The sequence below is a fragment of the Pelophylax lessonae genome, assembly GCF_965119305.1.
Source record: "Pelophylax lessonae genome assembly, chromosome: 2".
Classification (NCBI taxonomy): domain Eukaryota; kingdom Metazoa; phylum Chordata; class Amphibia; order Anura; family Ranidae; genus Pelophylax; species Pelophylax lessonae.
The window spans coordinates 654,240,610-654,264,078 of record NC_138769.1 but is presented as its reverse complement, the minus strand read 5'-3'; the positions used below and the strand labels follow the sequence as shown (position 1 = coordinate 654,264,078).

The 23,469-nt window shown below is 42.8% G+C and overlaps 1 protein-coding gene across 1 annotated transcript in view; it reads right to left on the bottom strand.

Moving 5' to 3' along the window:
* Window positions 1–23,469, bottom strand: part of INTS6 (integrator complex subunit 6) — an 84,653-nt gene that overhangs the window by 1,188 nt on the left and 59,996 nt on the right. The window contains exons 9-17 of the mRNA XM_082247768.1: window positions 22,131–22,263; window positions 18,457–18,551; window positions 18,231–18,341; window positions 15,856–16,071; window positions 15,642–15,768; window positions 7,162–7,304; window positions 6,792–7,020; window positions 2,658–3,014; window positions 1,086–1,179 (exon numbers count right to left, since the gene is read on the bottom strand). Coding sequence (XP_082103894.1) covers window positions 1,086–1,179; window positions 2,658–3,014; window positions 6,792–7,020; window positions 7,162–7,304; window positions 15,642–15,768; window positions 15,856–16,071; window positions 18,231–18,341; window positions 18,457–18,551; window positions 22,131–22,263 — 1,505 coding nt within the window. The remainder of the gene's footprint in view (window positions 1–1,085; window positions 1,180–2,657; window positions 3,015–6,791; window positions 7,021–7,161; window positions 7,305–15,641; window positions 15,769–15,855; window positions 16,072–18,230; window positions 18,342–18,456; window positions 18,552–22,130; window positions 22,264–23,469) is intronic.

Below are 23,469 nucleotides of genomic sequence, written 5' to 3'. Positions count from 1 at the left end.
GTTAGTACAGCAGCTCTGACTTGAGCTGTCCGTTTTTTTTTCATTCAGACCACTGGGCTAAACGAAAAAAAAAAACTAGTTGTGTGTACTAGGCTTTATATCCTCAGTTATGTCAGGAGACATTTAAAGCCGAAGCGATTGGTGCTACTTCCTCCATCATCTTGATTTAGGGGAGTCTGGTAGAAGTAGCAACCACGCATGCTGGAATGTCCACAGGGTTAAGTATGGACATGGTTTGATCAGAACTTCAAACTTGCATACAATACGGACCCATCATTATGATGGGGATTGGCAACCTTTGGTACTTCCAGGAAGTGTTGGCGGTTTGTGAATGAGTGTGGGTTTAGGTACAGTAGCAGGACCAGTAGACCCAATGTGCTATTCATAGATAAAAACTACTGGGTTTGAAGGTGGCTGACCAATCCACCTTAATAAAACCGATATTCCTGGGTTGAATCACCATTGAACCATTTGTCTTCATATATTTAATCGAGATTCTGTTGGAGATCTTGGTTTCTGAACCACTGGTTCCCTGGCAGCTATAGCAGTTACATAGTTTGAGTCTCTATCACAAGGGTCTTCAAACTACGGCCCTCCAGCTGTATAGGAACTACAATTCCCATCATGCCTAGTCATGTCTGAATGTCAGAGTTTTACAATGCCTCATAGGATGTGTAGTTCAACAGCTGGAGGGCCGTAGTTTGAGGATCCCTGCTCTATCAGTTTCTCATTTAGCTTTATATTACCAGGAATATAGTAGAGCCATACTGCTTTTCCTGCAGCAAGAGGAATAAGACTTGATTTTATCATGTGATACAGCTAGGGAGATCTCACCATTGGATATACAGTAGTCTGTGGGTGACCAAGTAAACTATTAAAATTTGATTTCTATTTTCCCAGCAAAAATCAGACAAAAATTACTAAACCTTTGTATGTATACCTACAACCTGAACATTCTCCTGTAGTTGGATAAAATTTTGTGTCTGGACAATTTCATCTTTTATGCATAATGACATAATTTGACTGATACTTTGTGATAAGCATAGCTGGTATATTTATCCCGAAAAATGAACTGCACAGCCTACCTTGCTGCCTCTTTGATGACATTTTGCAAGAAGAGAAGCCGTGTTTGTAGAGTGCCTTGTACTTCTTGTAGCAAAGCAAAGATAGGCTCATACTCTAAAAATAAAGAAAATACATTTATACCCTGCCAGCCTGTGTGTATTAATGCATACTGTGGGAGAAGAATAAAGCAAGGCTTTCTTTTTAAAATAATCAATAATAATAATGTGGTTTCAAATTAGCATTTTAGATTGTGGAGAATTACAAAAATGAATCAAAGCCATTTCTTTTTCTGTGTATTTTTCCAAAATTATAAGCAGCTTTTAATGCAGCAATTGTACTGATTTTACTATATAAAAGCAGATCTTCATTGCATCTGAGAAACACAAACCGAAAACGCCATTTAGTTAATTTTTAATATTCAAAGCAAAACTCCCCCAATCTTCCATGTCTCCATGCTTTAATTTGTGGAGATATCACTTTGAAAAATCACTTTGAAAATCACATCTCCTAGCATTTCTGGCCATGGCCATCTTGAGTAAGGGCAAATTATTCATGTAGCATTTACTTTCTTGAATCCATCTGCCCTTAGCTCAAGTATGCATGAGTGTGCGCTTAGCTGAGAAAACCCCTCCACCTCTCCTGAAGACTCCTGGGTATGAAATAATTTTCCTAGACAAGAAACCAGGACGTTATTGAAGAAATGTAAAAAAAAAAAATAATAAATAAAAAAAGTAACATATGCTATACTTTCCTATAGGTTTACTAATGCTAGCAGCATAAGAGCCGGTTCACACTGAGGCGACACGACTTCGGGGGGCGACCTGGGAAGTCGCGTGCACCGCGACTTGCAGGGACTTCACATAATGGAAGTCTATGCAAGTCGCTCCGAGGTCGCCCCAAAGTAGTACAGGACCCTTTTTCTAAGTCAGAGCGACTTGTGTCACTCCTATTAGAATGGGTCCTGTACTACTCAATGGACCGCGACCAAACGCGACTTGTCAGGCTGAAAAGTCGCCTGGCAAGTCGCGACAGTGTGAATGGGCTCTAATGATTAAAAGTAATCAATGTTTATGGGGGAGAGTTACACTTTAGCAAAGAAAGCAGCCTTTTTTTTAGGCTGCGTTTTAGAAACGCCAATTTTTAACATGACCATGGTTTAACCCTTTCATGACCACAGGTCATTGAAGCCTCAGTGTCCTGCTCAACTTTCACAATGTAATTGGTTAAAAGGATAAGATCACCTTACATAGCATGTTGCATTTTACACCTGTAACCAGAGTGTAATATGTTACTAAATCAACAGCCCCCCATTTTAACAGCAGTTGTGGACCTTATCCCTGCACCTGGTCACAATTTAAAAAGAGTGTGGCCATGCCGTTTGAAGGCTTAGCATATCATCTGGAAAATAGTCATCAAGCAGTGATTACTGTACTTTGCACTGTAAGTATCAATAAGCCTGAACAAAAATATATTCATATTTATGAAAATAAGATTCACATTTATAATTAGTTCTGAATAAAGCTCAACAAAACCCCTAGTAGTAGTGTTCATGTAGTGATGCTCTCTCCAAGATTAAATGCACTTATACTTACTCCTCCCTGGCTTCCTAATCTCTTTCATTATTCTAATTTTCAGCTCTGTGTTGACTTCCTCGTAACTCCGGCACGGTCGCAACCTCCTCATCTTGAGCGAAAGTGCTGTTGTGTCATTTCCAAAGCAGTTGCCCAAATTCTCTGACGGTTTTGGATTTTCAATAAACCGCTCAGTTTTATTAGTAAAACTATCGGAGTCTCCGTCTTCAGCGGAATCTTCTGCACTTTCCAGAGAGTTCAAGGAAACCTGGGACAAAGTCTCAAACTGCTCTGAAGTATCCATGAACAGATCTGGGGCAAGTTGGTCCTCAACATGGTTTTCAACGGCATCCGTCAAATTGTTATTAATAACAGGATCTGGAACAGAAATCATGTATTACTGATACAAAAACCAAAGTGGCTATTTTAGGCAAGACATAGTGGGCTAGCTTATAGCTTTTGTTTTGCATCACACAGAATTTCAAAAGAAAGTGATAAGTTCAGTTAAATTACTCAGCACCACATCCCTACCAAATGTAGAAAAAAAAAAATTACTAAAAAGAAATAAATAGGATTCTAAATGGTGCGGAAACCTTTTCTTAGAACAAACTAAACATTTTTTGCATAAAAGTCAATAAATTTAATTACAAAATTACTTTCAAAATAAACTGAAGTAAAAAACAGTTGTGGATAAAGCATATTCATCTAAACAACCCCCCAAACGATCACCTCCTCTAATAGGTATTAATGTGTAACATGATGGATAACAAAATTACATCTATCCAGAAGGGGGTGCAGTATTCCAATCAGTTTCACACTTTGAGCTTCTTCAGGGGTTTATGGGGTACAGCTGAATATGGAGAGGTGAATCCCACCAAACACCACCAGTGGAGTATACCCAGATGTGGTAAATGATCTCACAATGCATGCCTTGTAGCGTGGTTTGGATTGGCCCCTTCGTTCCAGTGAAGGAAACGATTAAGGCGTCGGCATACCAAGACATTTTGAACAATTTCATGCTTCTAACTTTGTGGGAACAGATTGGGGATGGCCTCTTCCTGTTCCAACATGACTGCGCATCAATGTACAAACCAAGGTCCATAAAAGACATGGATGAGCAAGTTTGGGGTGGAGGAACTTGACTGGCCTGCACAAAGTCCTGACCTCAACCCGATAGAATACCTTTTGGATAAATTACAGTGGAGACTGAGTTAGGCCTTCTCGTCCAAGAAGAAGTGCCTGACCTCACATATGCGCTTCTGGAAGAATAGTCAAACATTCCCATAGACACACTCCTAAACCTTGTGCAAAGCCTTCCCAGAAGAGTTGAAGCTGTTATAGTTGCAAAGCTTGGGACAACAAAAGATTGAACCCTGCTAAGACTGGGATGCCATTAATGTTCATGTGCACGTAAAGGCAAGCATTTCTTTTGGTAATATAATATATGTAAGAACATCACCCAAAGAGCCAGCCCAGAGGCCCAAGGAGCGATGCAAAAGGAGTGAGGGATCAGCACCTCCCAATCCTAAAAAGTCAGATGGTCAAAAACCCTTATAAAATGGGGCATCCTTTGAGGCATGTTTAGTTTGTTCTGATAAAAGCTTTCAGCGCTTTTTAAAACCCTATCTATCACACAGAATTTGATGAGCAGATATTTGGTAAAGCAGGACTACCTAAAAGAGATCCTAAGGTTTCTTCTGTTTACGTATGATGAGCATGAGAAGCTATTTGGAGGTAAGCAAAACAAAAAACTGCAATAGTTACTTACCCCACATACAAGTAGCATGTTGTGTGTTCTTACTTTTTTTTTTTTTTTTTTTTAACTGTTGAGAAACATCTGTATTAAAGTGGCAGTAAAGTCCACTTTTTACCTAGTGCCCACAGGTAAGCCTATAATAAGGCTTACCTGTAGGTACAGTGAATATCTCCTAAATGTATACCGTTTAGGAGATATTTAATTTAGTAGCAGCCAGTAACGTCACTGCACTCTCAATGATGGTATATCAATGAGAGCGACCTTAAAAGGGTAAAACATAAGTCGAAAATTAATTTTTCCTATTAATAGTATGTTAAATATCTTTATCTTAGATATTCTTTTTTTCTGGATAGCCGCTTGTGTAGCTTAGAAAGTCTCATCCAAGTCTAAGTTTCCACTATTGCGACCCCACAGTTGCGTGATTTAGATCCAACTTTACACTCTGGATCAAAGTTGCATCAAAAGTTGTGCAGGTACCTTTTCAAAGTGGCATAGAGGGAACGGTGTGACTTGTCATGTGACTGTTTAAAGTCGCATGACAAGTCACACTAGTGGACACAGAGTAGTGGTTGCCTGTACTATTCCCTAAATGTATAGTGATTATTGTAGAATGTAAGCTGAGAACCCAGAGCCCTTCCAGCTACACTGACAGTCCCCCCCCCCCCGTCTTCATTGAAAGCTCTGCACAGAACAGTGTCCCTCCCTGGAAGTGATGTCATTAGCTTTCAGTAACCACACCCACTTGCTGCTCCTGGACTAAGAAGGAAGAGGGATTGAAGTCAAAAGAAATTAAGTATTAGGCTGTACTTCCACTTTAACTTCCATGTGCAGGTGTGGGAGTGATGTCATCACGGATCGGCCATTCACGGGTGTGCCACTGGAGGGATTTGTTTTTTAGGCAAGTCTGTTATAATGTGCTAGTATGTGATGCATACTAGTACATTACGACACGAGCCTGCAGAGGGACATTTTTTTAGGCAGTTTACTACCGCTTTATAACCTTTACAAAGCTCAGTACATGTGCATATTAATATACTACAGTGTAAAATGAGGCCTGAAGCAGTCGGTGTATTTTGCTAGGCTGGAATAACTGAAAAACAAATGATGTAATTTTCTTACAGAATTGTATTAACTTTTTGGTGCATAGGCAAGAGCTGCATTAGATCAGATATTTCTGAAAAGCTTAGCATTGTGAATTTAGAATGCAGTCAGAGATATTGCAGAAAAGGTATAGTTGCTCTCAATTGAATCTGAGTAGGGTGATTTTCATGCATAGCTTTCCACTGGTGACACAACTACATACCTACTAACTGGGACTTTCCAATATGCTAGAAAATACAGATGACCTTCAACTACTCCCTCAGAAGCAGAATAAAAGATGTACCTCCCGCATGTCATTTGCTACTACTAAGACAATTAAAAGGAAACCTGTACTAAGATAGATATATGGGCTACCACTGCTGATCTTTTTAAAATGCTAGGTACTTGCTTGTCTGGGTGCAATGCTTTCTGGATAACTGCCCAAGAATAGAAACGCAGTAAGCAAAGTCAGAGAAGTCATAATTTTAGTGAAAAAAAAACAGATCTGAAACCAGAAAACCAGTGTTACAAGCAGGCAATAAGCATTTTTAAAGGAGGAAGAACAGCAGCAAGCTTAGTGTTTTCTGAGCACAGGCTTCCATTAATGGTTCAACTGCATCTCAGCAGAAAAACGCTCCAAAATTGCCATGATAGTTCAATATATTCTGCTTCCCAAATTTACAAATCCTCATAGCTCCACAGACTGATAATTTCAGTATCAAGTGCATGAATTTGTCTTCCAACATTTGTTTTATTTTAATACCTTTCAAGACCTTCAAAGTTATTTGAGAATGAGAAAGGTTTTCAAACTACATCACTTGATTCTAACCCCATCTGCTTGTTACTACAGTTCAATAATAATAATAATTTATTCAAGTGGAATGAAACTCCACTTTTGAACTTGTACCTACAGGTAAGCCTATAAGGCTTACCTGTAGGTACCTTGAATATCTCTTAAACTTGTACTGTTTTGTTTAGGAGATATGCACACAACATGCAGTCGTGATGTCACCAGAGCATGCGCTCTGAAAGGACGGCATACTGTGACGGACTTTGAGCCCAGTACTGGAGTCAAAGGCACCTGCGCGGGAGTGCAGTGATCGCGGTCCTGGCCATTCATACAGCCGGAGCCCCCAAACCCAGAAGGAAGACTGGGAGAAGATGGCAGCGCTAGGGAGCTGTGACAGTACTGCGCTGGGGGGCTCAGTGCACAGGAAGTCTGTCATAATATGCTAGTATGTGGTGCATACTAGTACATTATGACTTAAAACAAGCAGGAGGGCATTGTTTTTTTATATTTCTGGCGGTTTATTACATACGTTTATGTCCATCTTCTGTTTTCGGTGAATCCGTTGAGCCTTGTGTGACAGATGGGGGGCTTTTTCCTCCTATGTGATTGTTTACAACAGGAGAGGCAGGCCGGTTTCTTAGCAGAGGTGACATACATCTTCTCCTCTTTGGGATGCCTGCCATGTTGGGCTCTCCTGGGCGCTTGTGCTTGTTTTGATGACCAGACACAAATTCATCTGCTTCATCAATCATCATACCCTGGAAAAAATAAACACAATGACCACAATCAGAATAAAAATTCAAAATAAAAACAGTCACAGCACGTTATCACCAGATGTTATATTGGGGTAATGTAACAGGTGCGTTATTATGCTATAAAGTATACCGCTTGACCGTTACCTTTTTGTCCATTTTAAATGGATTTCCAAATGTGTGTAGCCTTCTAGGCTGGTCAGCATCCAGTTCTCTTAAGGGTGAAGGGATGTTTCTTAAATATTCCTGATAATTTCCCATTTGCACGATAGGCACGCTATGCAAGTGATCTGTAGAGTTAACAAAGAAGTTAAGATGAGAGGGGGGGGGGGGGGGGGGTAAAAAAAAAAAAAAATAAATGGGATTTTTGACTTAAGCTGGATACACACTATTCAACTTTTGTTGTTGGATTTTCTTTAGATTTACCTTCAAATATGTAGTGCAAGGGTCTGCCTGATTGCATACAAATTTAAAGTGTTTAGGTTTGACCTTTGGTAAATCTAAAGGAAAAAAAATCGAATGAAAATTGTATATTGTGTATCCAGCTTCATCGTAAAATCCATTTCTCTAATGTTCATTGACAGACACAGCTCCTGATTCATCTTAACCATTGGGATATACTGTCCACTACAGGCGTAGAACACTAGGCAGGAAAAAGCTTGACTAAGCCTATGGGCAGTCCCAGGGGGTATACACCCACACTCCGCTATAGGCACTCAGTTTTGTTACAAGCAGTGTCAAAAGAAAGCCAACTCCACCAGGGTTTTACGCAAGTCAAAAATCCCATTTTCTCTTTCGTTCATTGACGGACAAAGCTCCTGATTCTTCATAACCATTGGGACGTCCCAAAGCAGTGTTAAACATGAGGGGTGGGAAAACCGCAGAAAAAAATTCCCAAGGCTAACCATAGCCAACCAGGTAACATGGAGCACAACCAAAACAACTGGAGCTCACCAAAAAAAAAAAAAAAAAACAATACACCCTGAAAGAGGACCAGGTCCTCTAAACAGCAGCCTGCAAAACCTTGTGGCCAAAAGAAGCCTCCGCAGATGCCAACACATCCCCTTTATAAAACTTTGTAAAAGTGTGCTCAGCCGACCAGATGGCCGCCTTGCAAACCTGCATCACTGATGCCTGATGACGGAAGGCCCAGGAGGCACTAAGCGCCCGAGTAAAGTGTGCCCTAACATGGAAAGGAGGAACCTGACCCCTAATTGAATAGACCTGAATCACTGTCTGTCTGAGCCATCTGAAAATGGTCGCAGCAGAAACGGCTAACCCTTTTCAAGGTCCCAAGGGGGGAGTCTGACTTCCTAAAAGACTCCAGAGCTGCCAGGTACACCCCGATTGCCTGAACCACATCCAGGGAATGCAGAGCAATTTACTTTGGATGTTTTGACCTGGGACATAGTGAAGGCAACACAAGGTCTTCAATCAAATAGAAATCAGAGACAACCTTTGTAAGAAACAATGGACAGGGACGAAGAACCACCTTAGCTCTGTAAACCAATAAGTAAGGTAAACGACAAGACAATGTCGCCAGCTCAGTTACCCTGAACGCAAAAGTAATAGCCACCAAAAAGGCCACTTTCTGGGACAACGTAATCAGGGGAACCTCTCAACATTTCCAAAGGGAGATAACTGACCATCCCAATTTGAGGACCCACGGTGGTAATGGAGACCGTACTGGAGGAACCAAGTGTCGAGTGCCCTGGATAAAAGGTACACACCAATTAAAGTGTGGCCAATGGATGTTGAAAGAAAACCGCCAAGGCCAAAACCTGGCCCTTGATGGTACTCATAGACAAGGCGCTGCTCAACTCCCCATTGGAGGAAAGCCAAGATCCGAGCCACCGAAGGAGCGAGGTAGAACCTCAAAGATAGGAAAAAATCCATTTAAAAAAAGGAAAACAATAGCCAGGACCAGAGACCGCAACAAGGAACTAGGTCCTTACTGACTGACTAGGCAGAAAAAAAACTGAGTGCCCATAGCTTAGAGTGGGTGTATACCCCCTGGGAATGCCCATAGGCATAGTCAAGCTTTTTCCTGCCTAGTGTCCTACTTCTATAACCCAATGGTTAAGAAGAATCAGGAGCTGTGTCCGTCAAACGAAAGAGAAAAACAGAGTTATTACCTGTTAAAATGACTTTTCAGGAATCTTCCAGGATGGCTCAAAGAGAGAGGCACCTCCCACCTAACACAGGAAACCCATGATTCACATAAAAAAATGGCTGCTCACCAGCAGTACCTCAGTATTAAACAAAGAAACCGAAGGCTGTGATATAGATCACATTACTCTATTGAGAACTCGTCGTCAACAATAGTCACAGTTCTAACCATGTCAGACACATTGATCATTACGGGGGGGGGATTGGCACACCGTCCTGGAAGATTCCTGAAAAGCGAGTTAACGGGTAATCACAAGGTTTTTCCAAGTTATCTTCCAGGACCGCTCAGAGAGGACAACATAGAACTATCCGATTAGGGCGGGACCACTGCTTGGAGCACTTTTCTCCCGAAGGCCTGGTCTTGGCTCGAACATAGGTCCAACCTGTAGTGCTTCATGGAAGTTTGGAAGCTAATGCAGGTAGCAGCTTTGCAGATCTGGAGTGGCGATGCTGGTAGAATGGGGTTTGATTATTGAAGGTTGAGTCAAAGAGGATGCCTGATATGCCTCACAGATTGCTGCCTTTAGCCATCTACCATTAGTATTTTTTTGAAGCTTTCTCCCCTTTGTAGGGTCCAGAAAATAACAAATAGTCCCGTGGTAAACACATGAATTTTGCTGACCCTTCTAGCCAGAACAAAGGCCACTGGGAGAGCCGTTTTCAGCGTTGGGAGTTTGATGCAACACGTCTCAAGAGGCTCCAAGGGCTCACTGCAAAAACTTTGGTCAGGTCCCAAGAAGGAAACTTAGCGTTGACCAGGATGCATTTTTGCCCAATGGCAGTCAAAAATCTCTTGATTAAAGGATCCTCGGCTATTTTGAAACTCTAAAAGTTGGAAAGGAACCTTCTATCTTGATGTTGTTTATGCGCCAGCCGCAGAACTTCTTCCAGATCTTCGTATAGATTGAGTTTGTGGAAGACTTCCTGCTGGTAAGCGTTGTGTCCATCACCTTTTCTGACAGACCTTTCTAAGTTAGCAACTCCCTTTCAGAAGCCAAGCCATCAGAGGTCAAAGAAAGTTGGTCCACACCAGGATGATTTGCTGCTCCCTGGTAGATCAGATCCAGCGTGCAAGGCAGATTCCAAGGCTTTGCTATGCTGAGCTTTAGTAACCCTGTGAACCAAGCCCTTTTTGGCCACTAGGGTGCTATCAAGATCACTCTTGCTGATGAGAAGCAAATTTTCTTGTTGATCTTGGGGATAAGGGGGATCTTTGGGATAAGGGGGGAACGGTGGAAAGGCATACGCCAGTCCTGTTTCCCAATGCTGAGCTAGGGCATCCAGACCCACACTGAGTGGGTCTCTATGCAAAGAAATAAATTTCCACTTTTCGATTCTTTCTCGTGGCAAACAGATCTATTTGGGGATTTCCCAATCTCGCTGTGGTATGATTGAATACGGTCCGCTTTAGGCACCATTCTATTTCGTGCAATACTTCCCTGCTTAGGAAATCTGCTAGGATGTTTTGTTCTCCCTTTAGGTGCACTACCACTAAGCACGCAAAATGTTTCTCGCTCTCTCAAGATCCGCAATGCTCATAAGGATTGCTGTCCTTGTTCAGTCTTGTTTGTTTATGTAGATGACTGCTGTGATGTTGTCCGAGAATATTTTCACATGCGTTCCCTTTATGGTTGGGCTGAAAAACAACATTGTTTCCATCACTGCTCTCAGCTCCTTGGCGTTGGAGTGGCTGGTCCACCAACTGTCCCAGCTGCCTTGGACCATTTGCTCGTTCATTTGCTCCACAACCTCTTGCACTTGCATCCGTCGTGATTATGACCGGATTTTGCTGTGACCACTGTGAGGTTCTCTCATCCTAACTACCACTGGATTGATGCCTTTACTTCCAGATGAGTTTCCACCATTAGTGGAAGCGATTCCTTCTGCCCGTTCCAGACTGATAGCATTAAAGTCTGCAGATGCCTCATGTGCAGCTGAGCCCACAGAACCCCCGGGATGGCTGCTGTCATTAGACCCAATACCCTCCTCAGGTTTCTTATTGAAGATTCTGAGCTCAGACAAAAGTTTTAACACCTCCGTTGTTGGGGTCTAATTTTTTTCCTCTAGAAGGAATATTTTTGCTAGGGAGAAATCTACGACACAACCCAGAAAAACCACCCTTTGCGCTGGAGTGAGATTTGATTTCTCTCGGGTTTAGGAGCCAGCCCAGATTCTGATGAAAATCCATAACCTGCATCAGATTTTGTTCCACTTCCTTTATGAAGTTGTTTAAGCCATAGGTCAAGTGTATGGGCTACACAGGTGGTGAATAGAGCAGGTTTAAAATTTGCCATGCAGGCTTCCCAGGCTCTCTTAAGATACCTCTTTTTCTATCCATTGGATGCTTAAGGGATCCTGCATCTTCAAAAGATAACTCGGACTTTGATACTTTGGATATTGAAGCATCAATTTTGGGGCATTTATCCCAAATCGCATTATTTTCCTCCTTAAAAAGATTTTATCGCCACTTCAGGTTGCTGGGGAAGAAAACTCTTAGCTGGCTCCTTCCACTCCTGAAGGATTATGCCTTTCAGAGAAGAGTGAATGGGAAAGGTCCTTGCTTGTTTCGTTTGCAGCTCTGCGTACAATCGATAATGTACAGACAATACTTTGTTCTCCCCCCCACCCCCCCACCCCCCACATTTAGCTCTAGAGTGTCATAGATGGCTTTCAGAAGCTCCTCCGTTTCTTCTGAAGGAAACAAAAACCTTTTGTGTTTTAGTCGTTATTTTTGTCTTTAGGGTTCCCCAACTTCTGTATCAGAGTCTGACTGTTTGCTGTCTCATTTCTTCTAATGTACCTTGCTCCAGAATTACCAGATTAGGTACAGCCGTAGTAGGTGCTGTGGCCAGCACTGGAGGTACTGAGTAAGGGGCCTCCACTGCGGGTGTCTTACCCCGGTGCTTTGAATGACTGCAATGTTTGAGTCATATCTTTCTTCATGGAATCAAGAAAGTTTTTGAACAGCGGCCCTGTTTCTCCTTTAAACAGGTGATCTATGCAATCTTGACAAAGTGTTTTCCTCCAACTAGAAGATAATTTTCTGCCTCAAACGCCACATCTTTTCTTGGGTGCCTCCCTTTCTTTAGGATCCTGATTTTTATCCTTAGGGCCAGATTCAGCTGACGCCTCCAGACCTGCATTCCTGACAGTAGCTGCCTCCATGGTGACTTGCTGGACCGACCGCCATGCTCTGCCATATTTAAGGGTTTAGGTGTGTATCAGGGAGTACCAGACTGGTGCTGTGGATCCAGCGCCTCCAGAAGTGCTGTGGTGCCTGGCCATCTCTGCCGGCGTCCTCGCCGCATTTTCCCCCTACCTAAAATGACAGACAAACCACTTCATGTCGCCATTTACATCACTTCCGCCCCCTTGAGGAAATGACAGTCATCGTGCGCCCGGCAGACACTGAAGACACAGGCCGCATGGCGAGAAGGCTGAGCTGCTCACCTGAGCCAGGCAAAGGAGCACCAATCGGGAGAGAGACTCCGTAAATCAAACCCTCCCTGCTACCAGCGCATCCACCACTGGGGACCGGCTGACAAAGTAGGGAGAGGGGTCCCCGATTGCAGCATCCTGGCTTCTTTTGTCCATTCCTGAAAACAGGCCTGGACACACCAAGCTGATTATATCCCCAAGTTCACTGCCCGTTACCGGGAAACAGCAGCCAGGAGGTCCCTGCCACCTAGCACGAAGGCCAGAGAAAAACTCTCCCTGTCTGGCCGGAGGAAATACATATACTGAGGTACTGCTGGTAAGCAGCCTATTTTATATTGTGAATCATGCGTTTCCTGTTAGGTGGGAGGAGTCTCTCTCTCTGTGAGCCATCCTGGAAGAGGACTTGGAAAACCAGGCTGTCTACAGGTTTAGATTTAGGCCTCTAAATGTGAACAAACGTGATACAAGAAATAAAGGCTTACAAGTAGCAAAGTAAAGCTATACAGTGTTCATTTTTTTTCTCATACATCCAGAGAGCAGAAGAAAAAGAACAGATCCCTCCATCCACGCAGACGAGATGGATGGAGGAATCCCCCCGCCAGACCACTTAAATCAGACAGCAGTACCCACAGCTGTTAGATTACAGTGGTGCTGTGAAAAAAGCTGTATGCCGAAACACGTTAGCGGCTTCCAGTCTCGACTTATTTTCTAATGGGATCTGGAGTTGCTGGCTACATTTTTCTAGGAGAGGTCTACTTAATGGCTGGAGGCCATTCAAGCAAGAGCAGTGAAGGATTCCACTCTCAATCCATGAAGGGTGTTAACTGATGTGATCGCTGCATCGGTCTCGTTTTCCTGCCAGGAGTAAGAGCCTCTATTCACTAACGTTCTGTTCGTTTTAAAAGAAAAAACAAAAAAACACCAAAAACATTCTAAATGAGAGCCGTATCTCACATTTATTTGCACAGCAAAAGGTAATGCAGATATAACTGTGCCATTTACTACTCATTTAACCACTTAATGACTGCCCATCGCACACATACAGCGGCAGGGCGACCACTCTGCTCCAAATTACATACCAAGTGCATGCCTACCTAGTACATGATCGGACACTTAGGCGTCTGAGGTGCACGCCGCCGGCAACCCACTGTGATTATACTCGATGTCCGCTGGCACCTGCCGATTAGACAGGACACAGGCAGAACGACAATCTGCCTATGTAAACAAGTCAAATTGTCGTTAGACAAATATTGGATTTTTGACATTTTAAATAGGTTGCGTGCATACGAGAAGAGCATTCCCTGACTTGTAAAGAAGAGTAAAGGAAGCTACATTTAAACCAGTTGGAAAATCGGCATGACGCACAAGCCTTAAAAAAAAAAAACAAAAAAAAAAAACAAAGTAAACAGGGCATGTGTTGTGTACCCTGCATTTCAACCCGACAAATGAAAAAAACACTTTAATAAAATGTGTTATGTAATCCCTTATTTAACCCTTCATTTACCTTAAAAAGCCCTAATCAACTATTTCTATTCTCCCCTTAGATTTTTTTTTTTTAACATTGATATTTTCAGTCTCAGTAGAAGTCCGATGGGAAGAAACCGGTCAGATTAGGAGCCGCACACGTCACACACAACTTGCGGTCCGTGCTGCAGCCGGCCGCAAGCCTTTGCAGGAATTCGTATGCCTATGTTTATGCTGAATACAAGACATCTAATTGTAAGTGCAATATCAACTGTTTTTTTAATAAATCTCAAGGGTAATACACTATTAGTCCTCCTTTTTCCTTTAATACACGGTGGTTTTGTGAGCTTGTGAAGAAGGAGGAGGCTGTGTTTCTTGCTGGTACTCGTTGCCATCTAGTGGAGAAAGAAAGGTAGAGCGGTTCTACATCCCACTTCAGGATTTTAAAGAGGAAGCAAGGCGGTGGTTTCACTGAACAAGTGCATACCTATTACCATCTGGTAAGAGGCTAATTCTTGGTGATTTACACGTGGTGTTTGTTCACAAGGAGATTGGATATTTTTTCAGCACAAGAAAATATAGTTGCACCTTATTTATTTCCGTTTGGTAAGGATGAATTTCACTCGGTGGTGGATACACGTATTATTTGGATAGAATACAATTCTACTCACCTGCACCATATTTATGGACACTTCTGAACTTTATGTTTATGCACCAATTGATTTGTATTATTAATTGGCTTCACAGATTGATATAGGTTATATATATTTACTTTTGTTGATTTGGTTCACATATAGATATATGTTATATATTCATTATTTATTTGTTGTTTAGCGCACCCCACACTACATATACATTTATCTATATTCAAAAGCACTGAATACCGGGAGCAGCTTCAACACACTATCAGCGCACCCATCCCCCCTTACACTAGTTCTGGACTATAACCTGCTCGCTGGCCAGGCTGGGAGACCTTAAGGTTCTAGATTATCCAGTGCGAAACCGCAGCCGGCTGTTGCTTGTAGTTCCCCTGGATCTTTGACCCCAGGAACTAACTAGTTAAAAAATAAAAAAAAAATCACAAACTTTCCCTGTTACAGCTAAGACCGAAGTCCCACCAGGGAGCTAGGTCCTATTCCTAACACTAGGCAGAACAAAATGGTTTGATGATAGAGTCTGAGGGGTTAGGCCTGCAGGGACCGCCCACATAGGCATGGTTAAGTTTATTTCCTGCTAAGTGCCTATTCCTGATTGGAGGAGCATAACCCTATGAGTCATGAAGATAAGGAGCGGTGTCTGTTGATGAACAATAGAGAAAATAATAAATTCACTTTTTTTTAACCTGCAAAAATATGTGCATAATGGTTTTTTTTTTTTTTTACAAAAGGGTAAACGTAGCCTTTAAAACTTCACCTGGCAATGCATTATTTGTAAGTTTTAATGGGACCTGCAAATGCCAATTTTTGCAAAGTAGGTTTAATGACTAGCACCACATAAAAAAATCTGGCATTATATGTAACTAGCCCATGTCCAACAGCACACATCAAATTGCTTACCTTCATCTTGTACGCTGAAGAACTTGCGAGTTGATTTGAGAAGATTTGTTCTCATTCTGGTCAGGTGATCCAAGAGACTGCTTCTAGATATGTCATAGGCATTTCTAAAAGTTTGTGGTTTCAGATCCTGCACAAATGTAAAAAGGAAGGTTTACCCCAGAATAGGAAGGAAGAAAGGATGTACACACAAAATTCCTTAAAAGTTCAAACAAACCTTATTCAGGAGGGCTATCTGGAAACCAGGAAACTCCTTCACATTTACATCAGACTGCCTCTGTGGCACTTCACCTGTAATTTCCTGCAGCAGTTCTTTAAAATCTTTCCTCGCAGCCAGTGAAGGTAGAGTTTTGCCATTTCTTACTTTGATACCGGTTTCCTGTGGATATTTTTTCCCTATAGAGCTTATAACTCGATCAGATTCCATTTTGGCCTACAAAAAAAAAAAAAAAAAAAATAATGATTCCTTACTACCTAAATAAGAAACAGATTACCATATACATTTCTAATATGTAGCTGCAAATACAAGGAGGAAGTTCAGATAAAATGGTCCCCTCCAATTTTTGTCCCCATTTATTAAGGCTGGACTTAAAGTAGTAAACCACATAACCCCCCCAAAGGGCTCATGTCATAATGTGCTAGTATACACCACATATTAGCATAAAATGACAGACTTACCTAAAAAAGGGATCCCTCCGGGGGCATGTGGGAGTCGCACGGCACAGCTCTCTCAATGAATGGCATGCTGACCACTGAGTGCAGTGTGCTGGCGACGTTGCTACACATCTAAATATCTCCTAAAATTGTCATTTTTAGGAGATATTTACTGTGCTTACAGGTAAACCTTATAATAGGCTTACCTTTAGGTATAAGAAAAAAAGCAGAGTTTACTACCGCTTTAATATAGGCAATGTGATTGATGCATGGGTATAGATCCATTTCAATACAACAGCATTCGTCTGAACTTCCTAATATAGGAATTGAACAACTTACCCTGTAGGGCAGTGTAGTGATGTCGAACCTTGGCACCCCAGATGTTTTGGAACTACATTTCTCATGATGATCATGCACTCTGCAGTGCAGTTGAGCATCATGGGAAATGTAGTTCCAAAACATCTGGGGTGCCAAGGTTCGCCAACACTGCTCTAGGGCAACAGAACGAAAAAAAAAAATGTACAAAAAAAAAAAAAAAAAAAAAAAAAAAAAGGGCCGGTTGCCAATAAGGAAACTTTACGTGACCGTGGAAAACCCTAAAATGCTGTCTGTATTGAGATACGCGAGTGCAGGACCCTTTCATTTGTCCACACTAGAATCAGATCACATGGGTGTTCAGACCCATGTGATCCGATTCCATCCAATTTCACACTTCGCATTCTGTGAACTGATTAAGGCCCCTTTCACACGGGCTTTCTGCCCGTCAGTTTTTCAGGCGGACCTGATCTGATGCTCCATGCAGCCCTATAAAGCAGCGGATGTCAGCGGAGACATCTCTGTTGACACCCGCTGCTATCCGATCGGATCCGGTCCGTGAAATTCGGACGGATGGAAACCCCATTTTCCATCTGTCTGATCGGATCAGATGAAAAACGGACAGGCGGTCCGTTTTCATCCGATCTCCCATAGAGGAGAGCGGGGCTCTGACAGCTCAGTCTGCAAAGTAAGCAGACGGAGACGTACCACGCACCACCCGTGTGAAAGGGGCCTTAGGGGTGTCATTAACTTTATATTGACAACTGCAGCAGTTCACAGAGAGCAGTGTGAACTACCTGCGAGACACATGCGATGCAGGAACCCGCACAGGAATGAGGTGGTTTCCGCATCACAACAGTGTGAACCGAACTTTAGAGACAGTAATTTCTAAAAGCAGCACAGTGGATAAGTGATTAGCACTTCCACCTAGCAGCACTAGGGCCGTCAGTTGAAATCTCAACTACGGCACTACCTGCCTGGAGTTTGCATGTTATCCCTGTGCCTGCATGGGTTTCCTCCAGGTACTCTAGTTTTCTCCCACACTCCAAAGACATGCTGGTAGGTTAATTGGCTGTCTAAATTAGCCCTAGTAAATGGATGCATGAATACGAGTTGGGGACCTTAGATTGTAAGCTCCTTGAGGGCAGGGACTGATGTGAATGCAATATATATATATATATATAATTACATACACACACAGCCTTAACTAAACTGCACTTGGTAACCAGTAAAATGTATAATTCTGGAATCCTTAGCTTAACTGCTGCAAGTGTGCATACATCACACAAACTCCGTTATGGAGCTAATATGGTGAAATCTAAAACTACCCGATAATGTCTAATCTACCTAATAATGTCAATGTGCATCTGATCTCATCAACTATTTTTGCCAGCCATTTTTCAATATAGTTCAGTGCAGCATTTATACATTGCTTGGATGCCTGAAACAGGCTGCCAAGCGAGGCACTGGATCAGATTTGTAGTACCCTTTATCCAGCTAACTAGGTCAACTCAGAGAATAGCATTCATTCAGTATCCTGGTGCCTGTCACTGCGCCCTCAGCAACTGATCAGCAGTGATAGTGACCAGGCAAAAACAGGGTTTCAGTAACATCATGCCATACCTGTTGGCTAAGTTTTTTGAGGTAGGAGACAATGCTGTAGCTTAATCCATATTCCATGTTTTCTGGAATGAGGTTTGGAGCACCCATCATTCTTAGTGCTTTCCTTAGAGGCTGAAAAATAATCCCAAGATGAAATTCAGCACCAAAAAAAAGACAAGCAACAAGTGAAAAAATAATTTCCTGTAAACCGTGACTTAAATAGCGATTTTGCAGACAAAACACTTACTCCAATATAGTATGGTGGCATTGTTTTCAAGTAGTTTTCAAAAAGTTGTCTCCACTTTAAAGATGGTTTAGCTTTGTGTATTTTAAACAAGTCGTCTGAAGGAATTAAAAAACAAAAAAAAAATCGCTCAGCTCATTTAATGACAAGGACATTTCTTTTTTGCTTATTTTTAGTTAAAGTTAGTTTTTTTTTTAATTTAACTAAATCTGCACTGGATACAAATATGTAGGCTGCTGTCCGTGTTCTCTTCTAAAAATACAAATTTTCTGGCTGTCACAGGCTTGAACATTCAGAGCAACATGCCATTGAGATAAAACTACAGATCTGCATTGTTGCGCTACGAAAGTTAAAGATTTGAAGCCGGAGGGGGATCAGTGTGCCTACAAGGCAGTTTGCTTCTTCAGAGAGGTGGGCAGCCTACATATTGACCTCCACGCAGTGTCGGAAGGCTCTCATTTACCCAGATCTTGGTATATCTAATAGGCAGTATTCACATTCAGCTGAACTTGTTCTGCAAAGCTGAAGACGTTTTATAGCTTCTCCAAGCAACTTTGGTTATAATGAGCGTCAGCAAGATAGGTCTGCATTTATAGCCACACAGGTAGCACAAACACTCTAATCCAATCAACATGGTTGTCTAAGAACAGGATGCTGGGGTATCTTCCTAAAATCAGAACTGAAGAAGTGGCTTGAAGAAGCTAAGCCCTGGTTTACACTGGTGGGGCTTCGAAATCACGCTACTTCAGCGCCACAGATACGTGTGATTTGCACCTCGGATTTAATTGCGGCTTTAGTTTAGTTTAACAGAAGTCTATGCAAGTTGAAATGAAATCAGAAAAAAGTAGTGCAGCAACCTTTCAAAGTTGCTGCGACATGAGTCACGGCAAATTTGAACGGTTCCACTGCCGGCAATGGGGTGAGACTTATCATGAAATTGTGAACTGTCAAATCGCATGACAAATAGCACAGGTGTGAACGAGGGCTAAATTACTTCAGCATTACAGAACAAGTCCAGCTAATTTTGGTGAACTACTAATAGGTAAATCTCAGCACTGGTGTACTTGATTGTCTGAAATTAAAGGGACACTAAACTTTGGTTAAAAAAACAAAATAAAGTTATTTATGTATTCTTACCTAAAACATTTGATTTTTGACATACCGAAAAATCCATTTCTCAGATGTTTATTGATGGACACAGCTCCTGATTCTTCTTAACCATTGGGTTAAACTGCCCCTACAGGAGTAGGACACTAGGAAAGAAAAAGCTTGACTATGCCTATGGGAAGTCCCAGGGGGTATACACCCACTTTCAGCTATAGGCACTCAGTTTTGTTACAGTGTCAGAAGAAAGCCAACTCCACAGAGTGAAGAGGGGTGGGTGCTGTGTCAGTCAATGAATATCAGAGAAATGGATTTTACGGTATGTCAAAAATCCCATTTTCTCTTTCGTTCATTGACGGACACAGCTCCTGATTCTTAACCATTGGGACATCCCAAAGCAGTGTTAAACATGAGGGGTGGGGAAACCGCAGAAAAAAATTCCCAAGACTAACCATAGCCAACCAGGTAACATGGAGCTCAACCAAAACAACTGGAGCTCACCTGAAAAAAAAAACAATACACTCTCAAAGAGGACCAGGTCCTCTTAACAGCAGATAGCAAAACCTTGCAGCCAATAAAATTCATCCACAGACAGCAACACATCCACATTATAAAAATTTGGTAAAAGTCTGCACCAACGGCCAGGTGACCGCCTTGCAAACCTGCGTCACTGACACCTGATGAAGCAAAGCCTAGGATACACTAAGCGCCCTACTAGAGTGCTCCTTGACAGAGAAAGGAGGAACCTGACCCCTGACGCAATAGGCCTGAACCCCTGTCTGTCTAATCTATCTGGAAATGGTCGCAGAAGAAGGGGACAACCCTTTACGAGTTCCGTCAGAGCACAGAGTCGGACTTCCTAAGACTCCATAGCTGCCAGGTACACCCTAATTGCCCGGACCACATCCAAGGAATGCAAGGTAATTTCCATCGGATGTTTAGCCTGGGACACAGGGAAGGCAACACAATCTCTTCATTCAAATGACAGTGAGAGACAACCTTAGGAAGGAATGACGGACAGGGACGAAGCACCACCTTATCCTTGTGAATCATCATATAAGGTGAACGACAGGATAACGCCGCCAGTTTTGACACCCTGCGAGCAGAGGTGATAGCCACCAAAAAAGGCCACCTTCAGGGGCAGTGCAAGCAGGGAAACCTCCCAAATAGGTTTAACCACTTAAGGCCTGCCGGCCACAGTTATACTGCGGCAGACAGCCCCTCCTGCGCAAACCGACGTAGGTATACGTCGGTGGTGCGCCTGCAGCTAGGGGGCGAGCGCATGCCTCTGCGCTCCCGCCCCAACTCGGAAGCGGGGACTCCGAAGCATGGAGCAGGCGGCTCCAATTGACGCCTGACACCCACAAATCGTTCCCTGCTGAGAGAGGACAGTGAGCGGTTGTAAACACAGCTGACCGTTGTTCTCTCTGGAATGATCAGAGTGCCTGTGATCCTGCTATATAGGATCACAGGTCTCTATGGTCCCGCAAAGGGGACGCTGACCAAGGGCCCATAAATGGACCACCTACTGGACCCCTCAAAAAAAAAAAAAAAAAAAACAAGGGGGTCACCCTCCATAATAAGAAATAGCCCTTAAAAGGGGATGTCCGCTGTTGACGCAGGCTGAAGCCAGTTCGTATGTGCCATCGCAGAACGTTTTAACTCACAGGTCAGTCCCCGTCCAGTGGGGCTAGGTCGCAGTGGAGCTGCGGTCGGCACATGCTCGCTGGTCAGACTGGGGGGACATTAAGGATCTATATTATCCAGTTCGTCGCCCAGTCTGGCACATGATTGTAGATCTTACAGGAACAAAATACTAACGAGGAAAAAGAAACCAATCCATTTAAAAAGGGAAAAAATTGCCAGGACAGTAACCAGTAACAGGGTGGGCACCGCTCCAGATAGACCACCGCTCCATCGTAATGTGGGTGCTGTCGGGCAGAAGGAAACGATGCGACTCAGGCCAAAGCCAGTTCGTATGCGCCCTCGCAGATGTTTAACTTGCAGGACAGCCCCTGTCCAGTGGGGCTATGTCGCAGCCGACCTAGCGTGGAGCTGAGGCCGGCACGCACTCGCTGGTCGGACTTCGAACCAATGGTTAAGAAGAATCAGAAGCTGTGTCCGTCAATGAACGAAAGAGAAAGTTATATTAGTCTCAGCCTCTTTTTGCCGTTGTGATGTGCCTTACTGTTAGAGGGTTTCTACGTTTGTTCTCCATGGTCCCATAATGTGTGTGTAGCCACCCTCTCCTGCTCACTCCTGAGTTGGACTATAAGATTTGTAGGTGTATCGAGCAGGACACATGATTTGACTGCAGCTAATGTGCGCTGCTTGTCGCACAAAAGGGACGTGAAAAAAAGTAGAGGTTCGGGAGCTCACAGATAGCCAAGGAGGCAGAAAAACAGTAAGAAAAGATTATTAAACAGATAACAGTGCACTTAAGCTGTGGATGAGTATAGATCATTTTGTATAATTTGTATAATTTAGTGTCACTTTATGGTCGACTTTACTATTCACGATGCAGCTGCCCCACCCCCTTCAATCACAGTATTTATACATGTCCTGAAACTTACCTAATAATGGGAGAAGAACAGGGTAGTTATAAGGCATCACAAACAAATTGACACAATTCAGGGCAGTGCTAGCTTTCAAGTAGCCAAAAGGATGGCCAAGTTCACTGTACTTGGCACTGTTTGCTACAAATACCTGGTTGAAAAAAGAAAAAAAAAAGAAGACGTGATCATCGAGTTGCCTGCATCATCATTTCTCAAACACTTTCACTAAAGTCTGCTTGCTACAGAAGACACCCAAACCTCACCTACTCTATGCATTCCTGAATAGCAGGAGGCTTTAAAAGGCTCAGTTCACTTTGTCTATTGTCCCTGAAGTTGGATGAGGAAACTGAGAAAAGTGTAAGGATTTTAGTAACTTTGACTGGGCCAAATTGTAATGGCTAGACCCATGCTGATCCATGTCCACAGCCAAAATCACCTACAATATGCATGTGAGCATCAGAACTGTACCACAGAGCAATGAAAGAAATTGGCCTGGTCTGATGAATCACAACTTTTTTTTACATCAAGTGGATGGCAGGGTGCATATGCATTGCTTAGGATAGGAAGAGATCACACCAGGATGCAGTATGGGAAGAAAGCAAGCCAGCAGAGGCAGAGTAATGCTTTGGGCAATGTTCTGCTGGGAAACCTTGGGTCCTGCTATTTAATGTGGATGTTACGTGACATGTATCTACCTAAACATTGTTCGCAACCAATTACACCCCTTCATGGAAACTGTATTCCCTGATGGCAGTGACCTTGTTCAGCAGGATAATGCACCCTGCCACACTGAAAACATTGTTCAAGAATAGTTTGAAGACCACAACGAGGTTGAGGTATTTTCTTTGCCTCCAAATTTTCTGGATCTCAATCCAATTGACATCTGTGGGATGTGCTGGAAGAACAAGTTCAATCCATGGAGGACTTCCCTTGCAACCTACATGACTTAAAACATTGGTCACTGACAGCTTGGTGCCAGATACCACAGCCTACCTTCAGAGGTCTAGTGGAGTTCACGCCTCAATACCTCAGAGCTGTTTTGGCAGCATAAGGGGCTGTTTTGGGGCAAAAGGGACATCTATTCAACATTAGGTGGGTCATCAAAATGTTATGGCTGATTATTGTATTTTTGAAGGAAAAAAGTGCATTTTTTCACCTCTCGGGAGCCTGCAAAGAATTGCACCCACGATAAGTGAATCGGCTTTGCACTAGGTTATACCCTAAATATGGGTGTAAAAAGTAACCTGGTGCAAAATTTTAACTTAGCCTTTAAATAACTTAAGGCATCTTTCAAATGGAGCAGACCGTATTGCGATCTGCTCCGGTACTTTTTTTTTTTCACAGACACGGATGACAC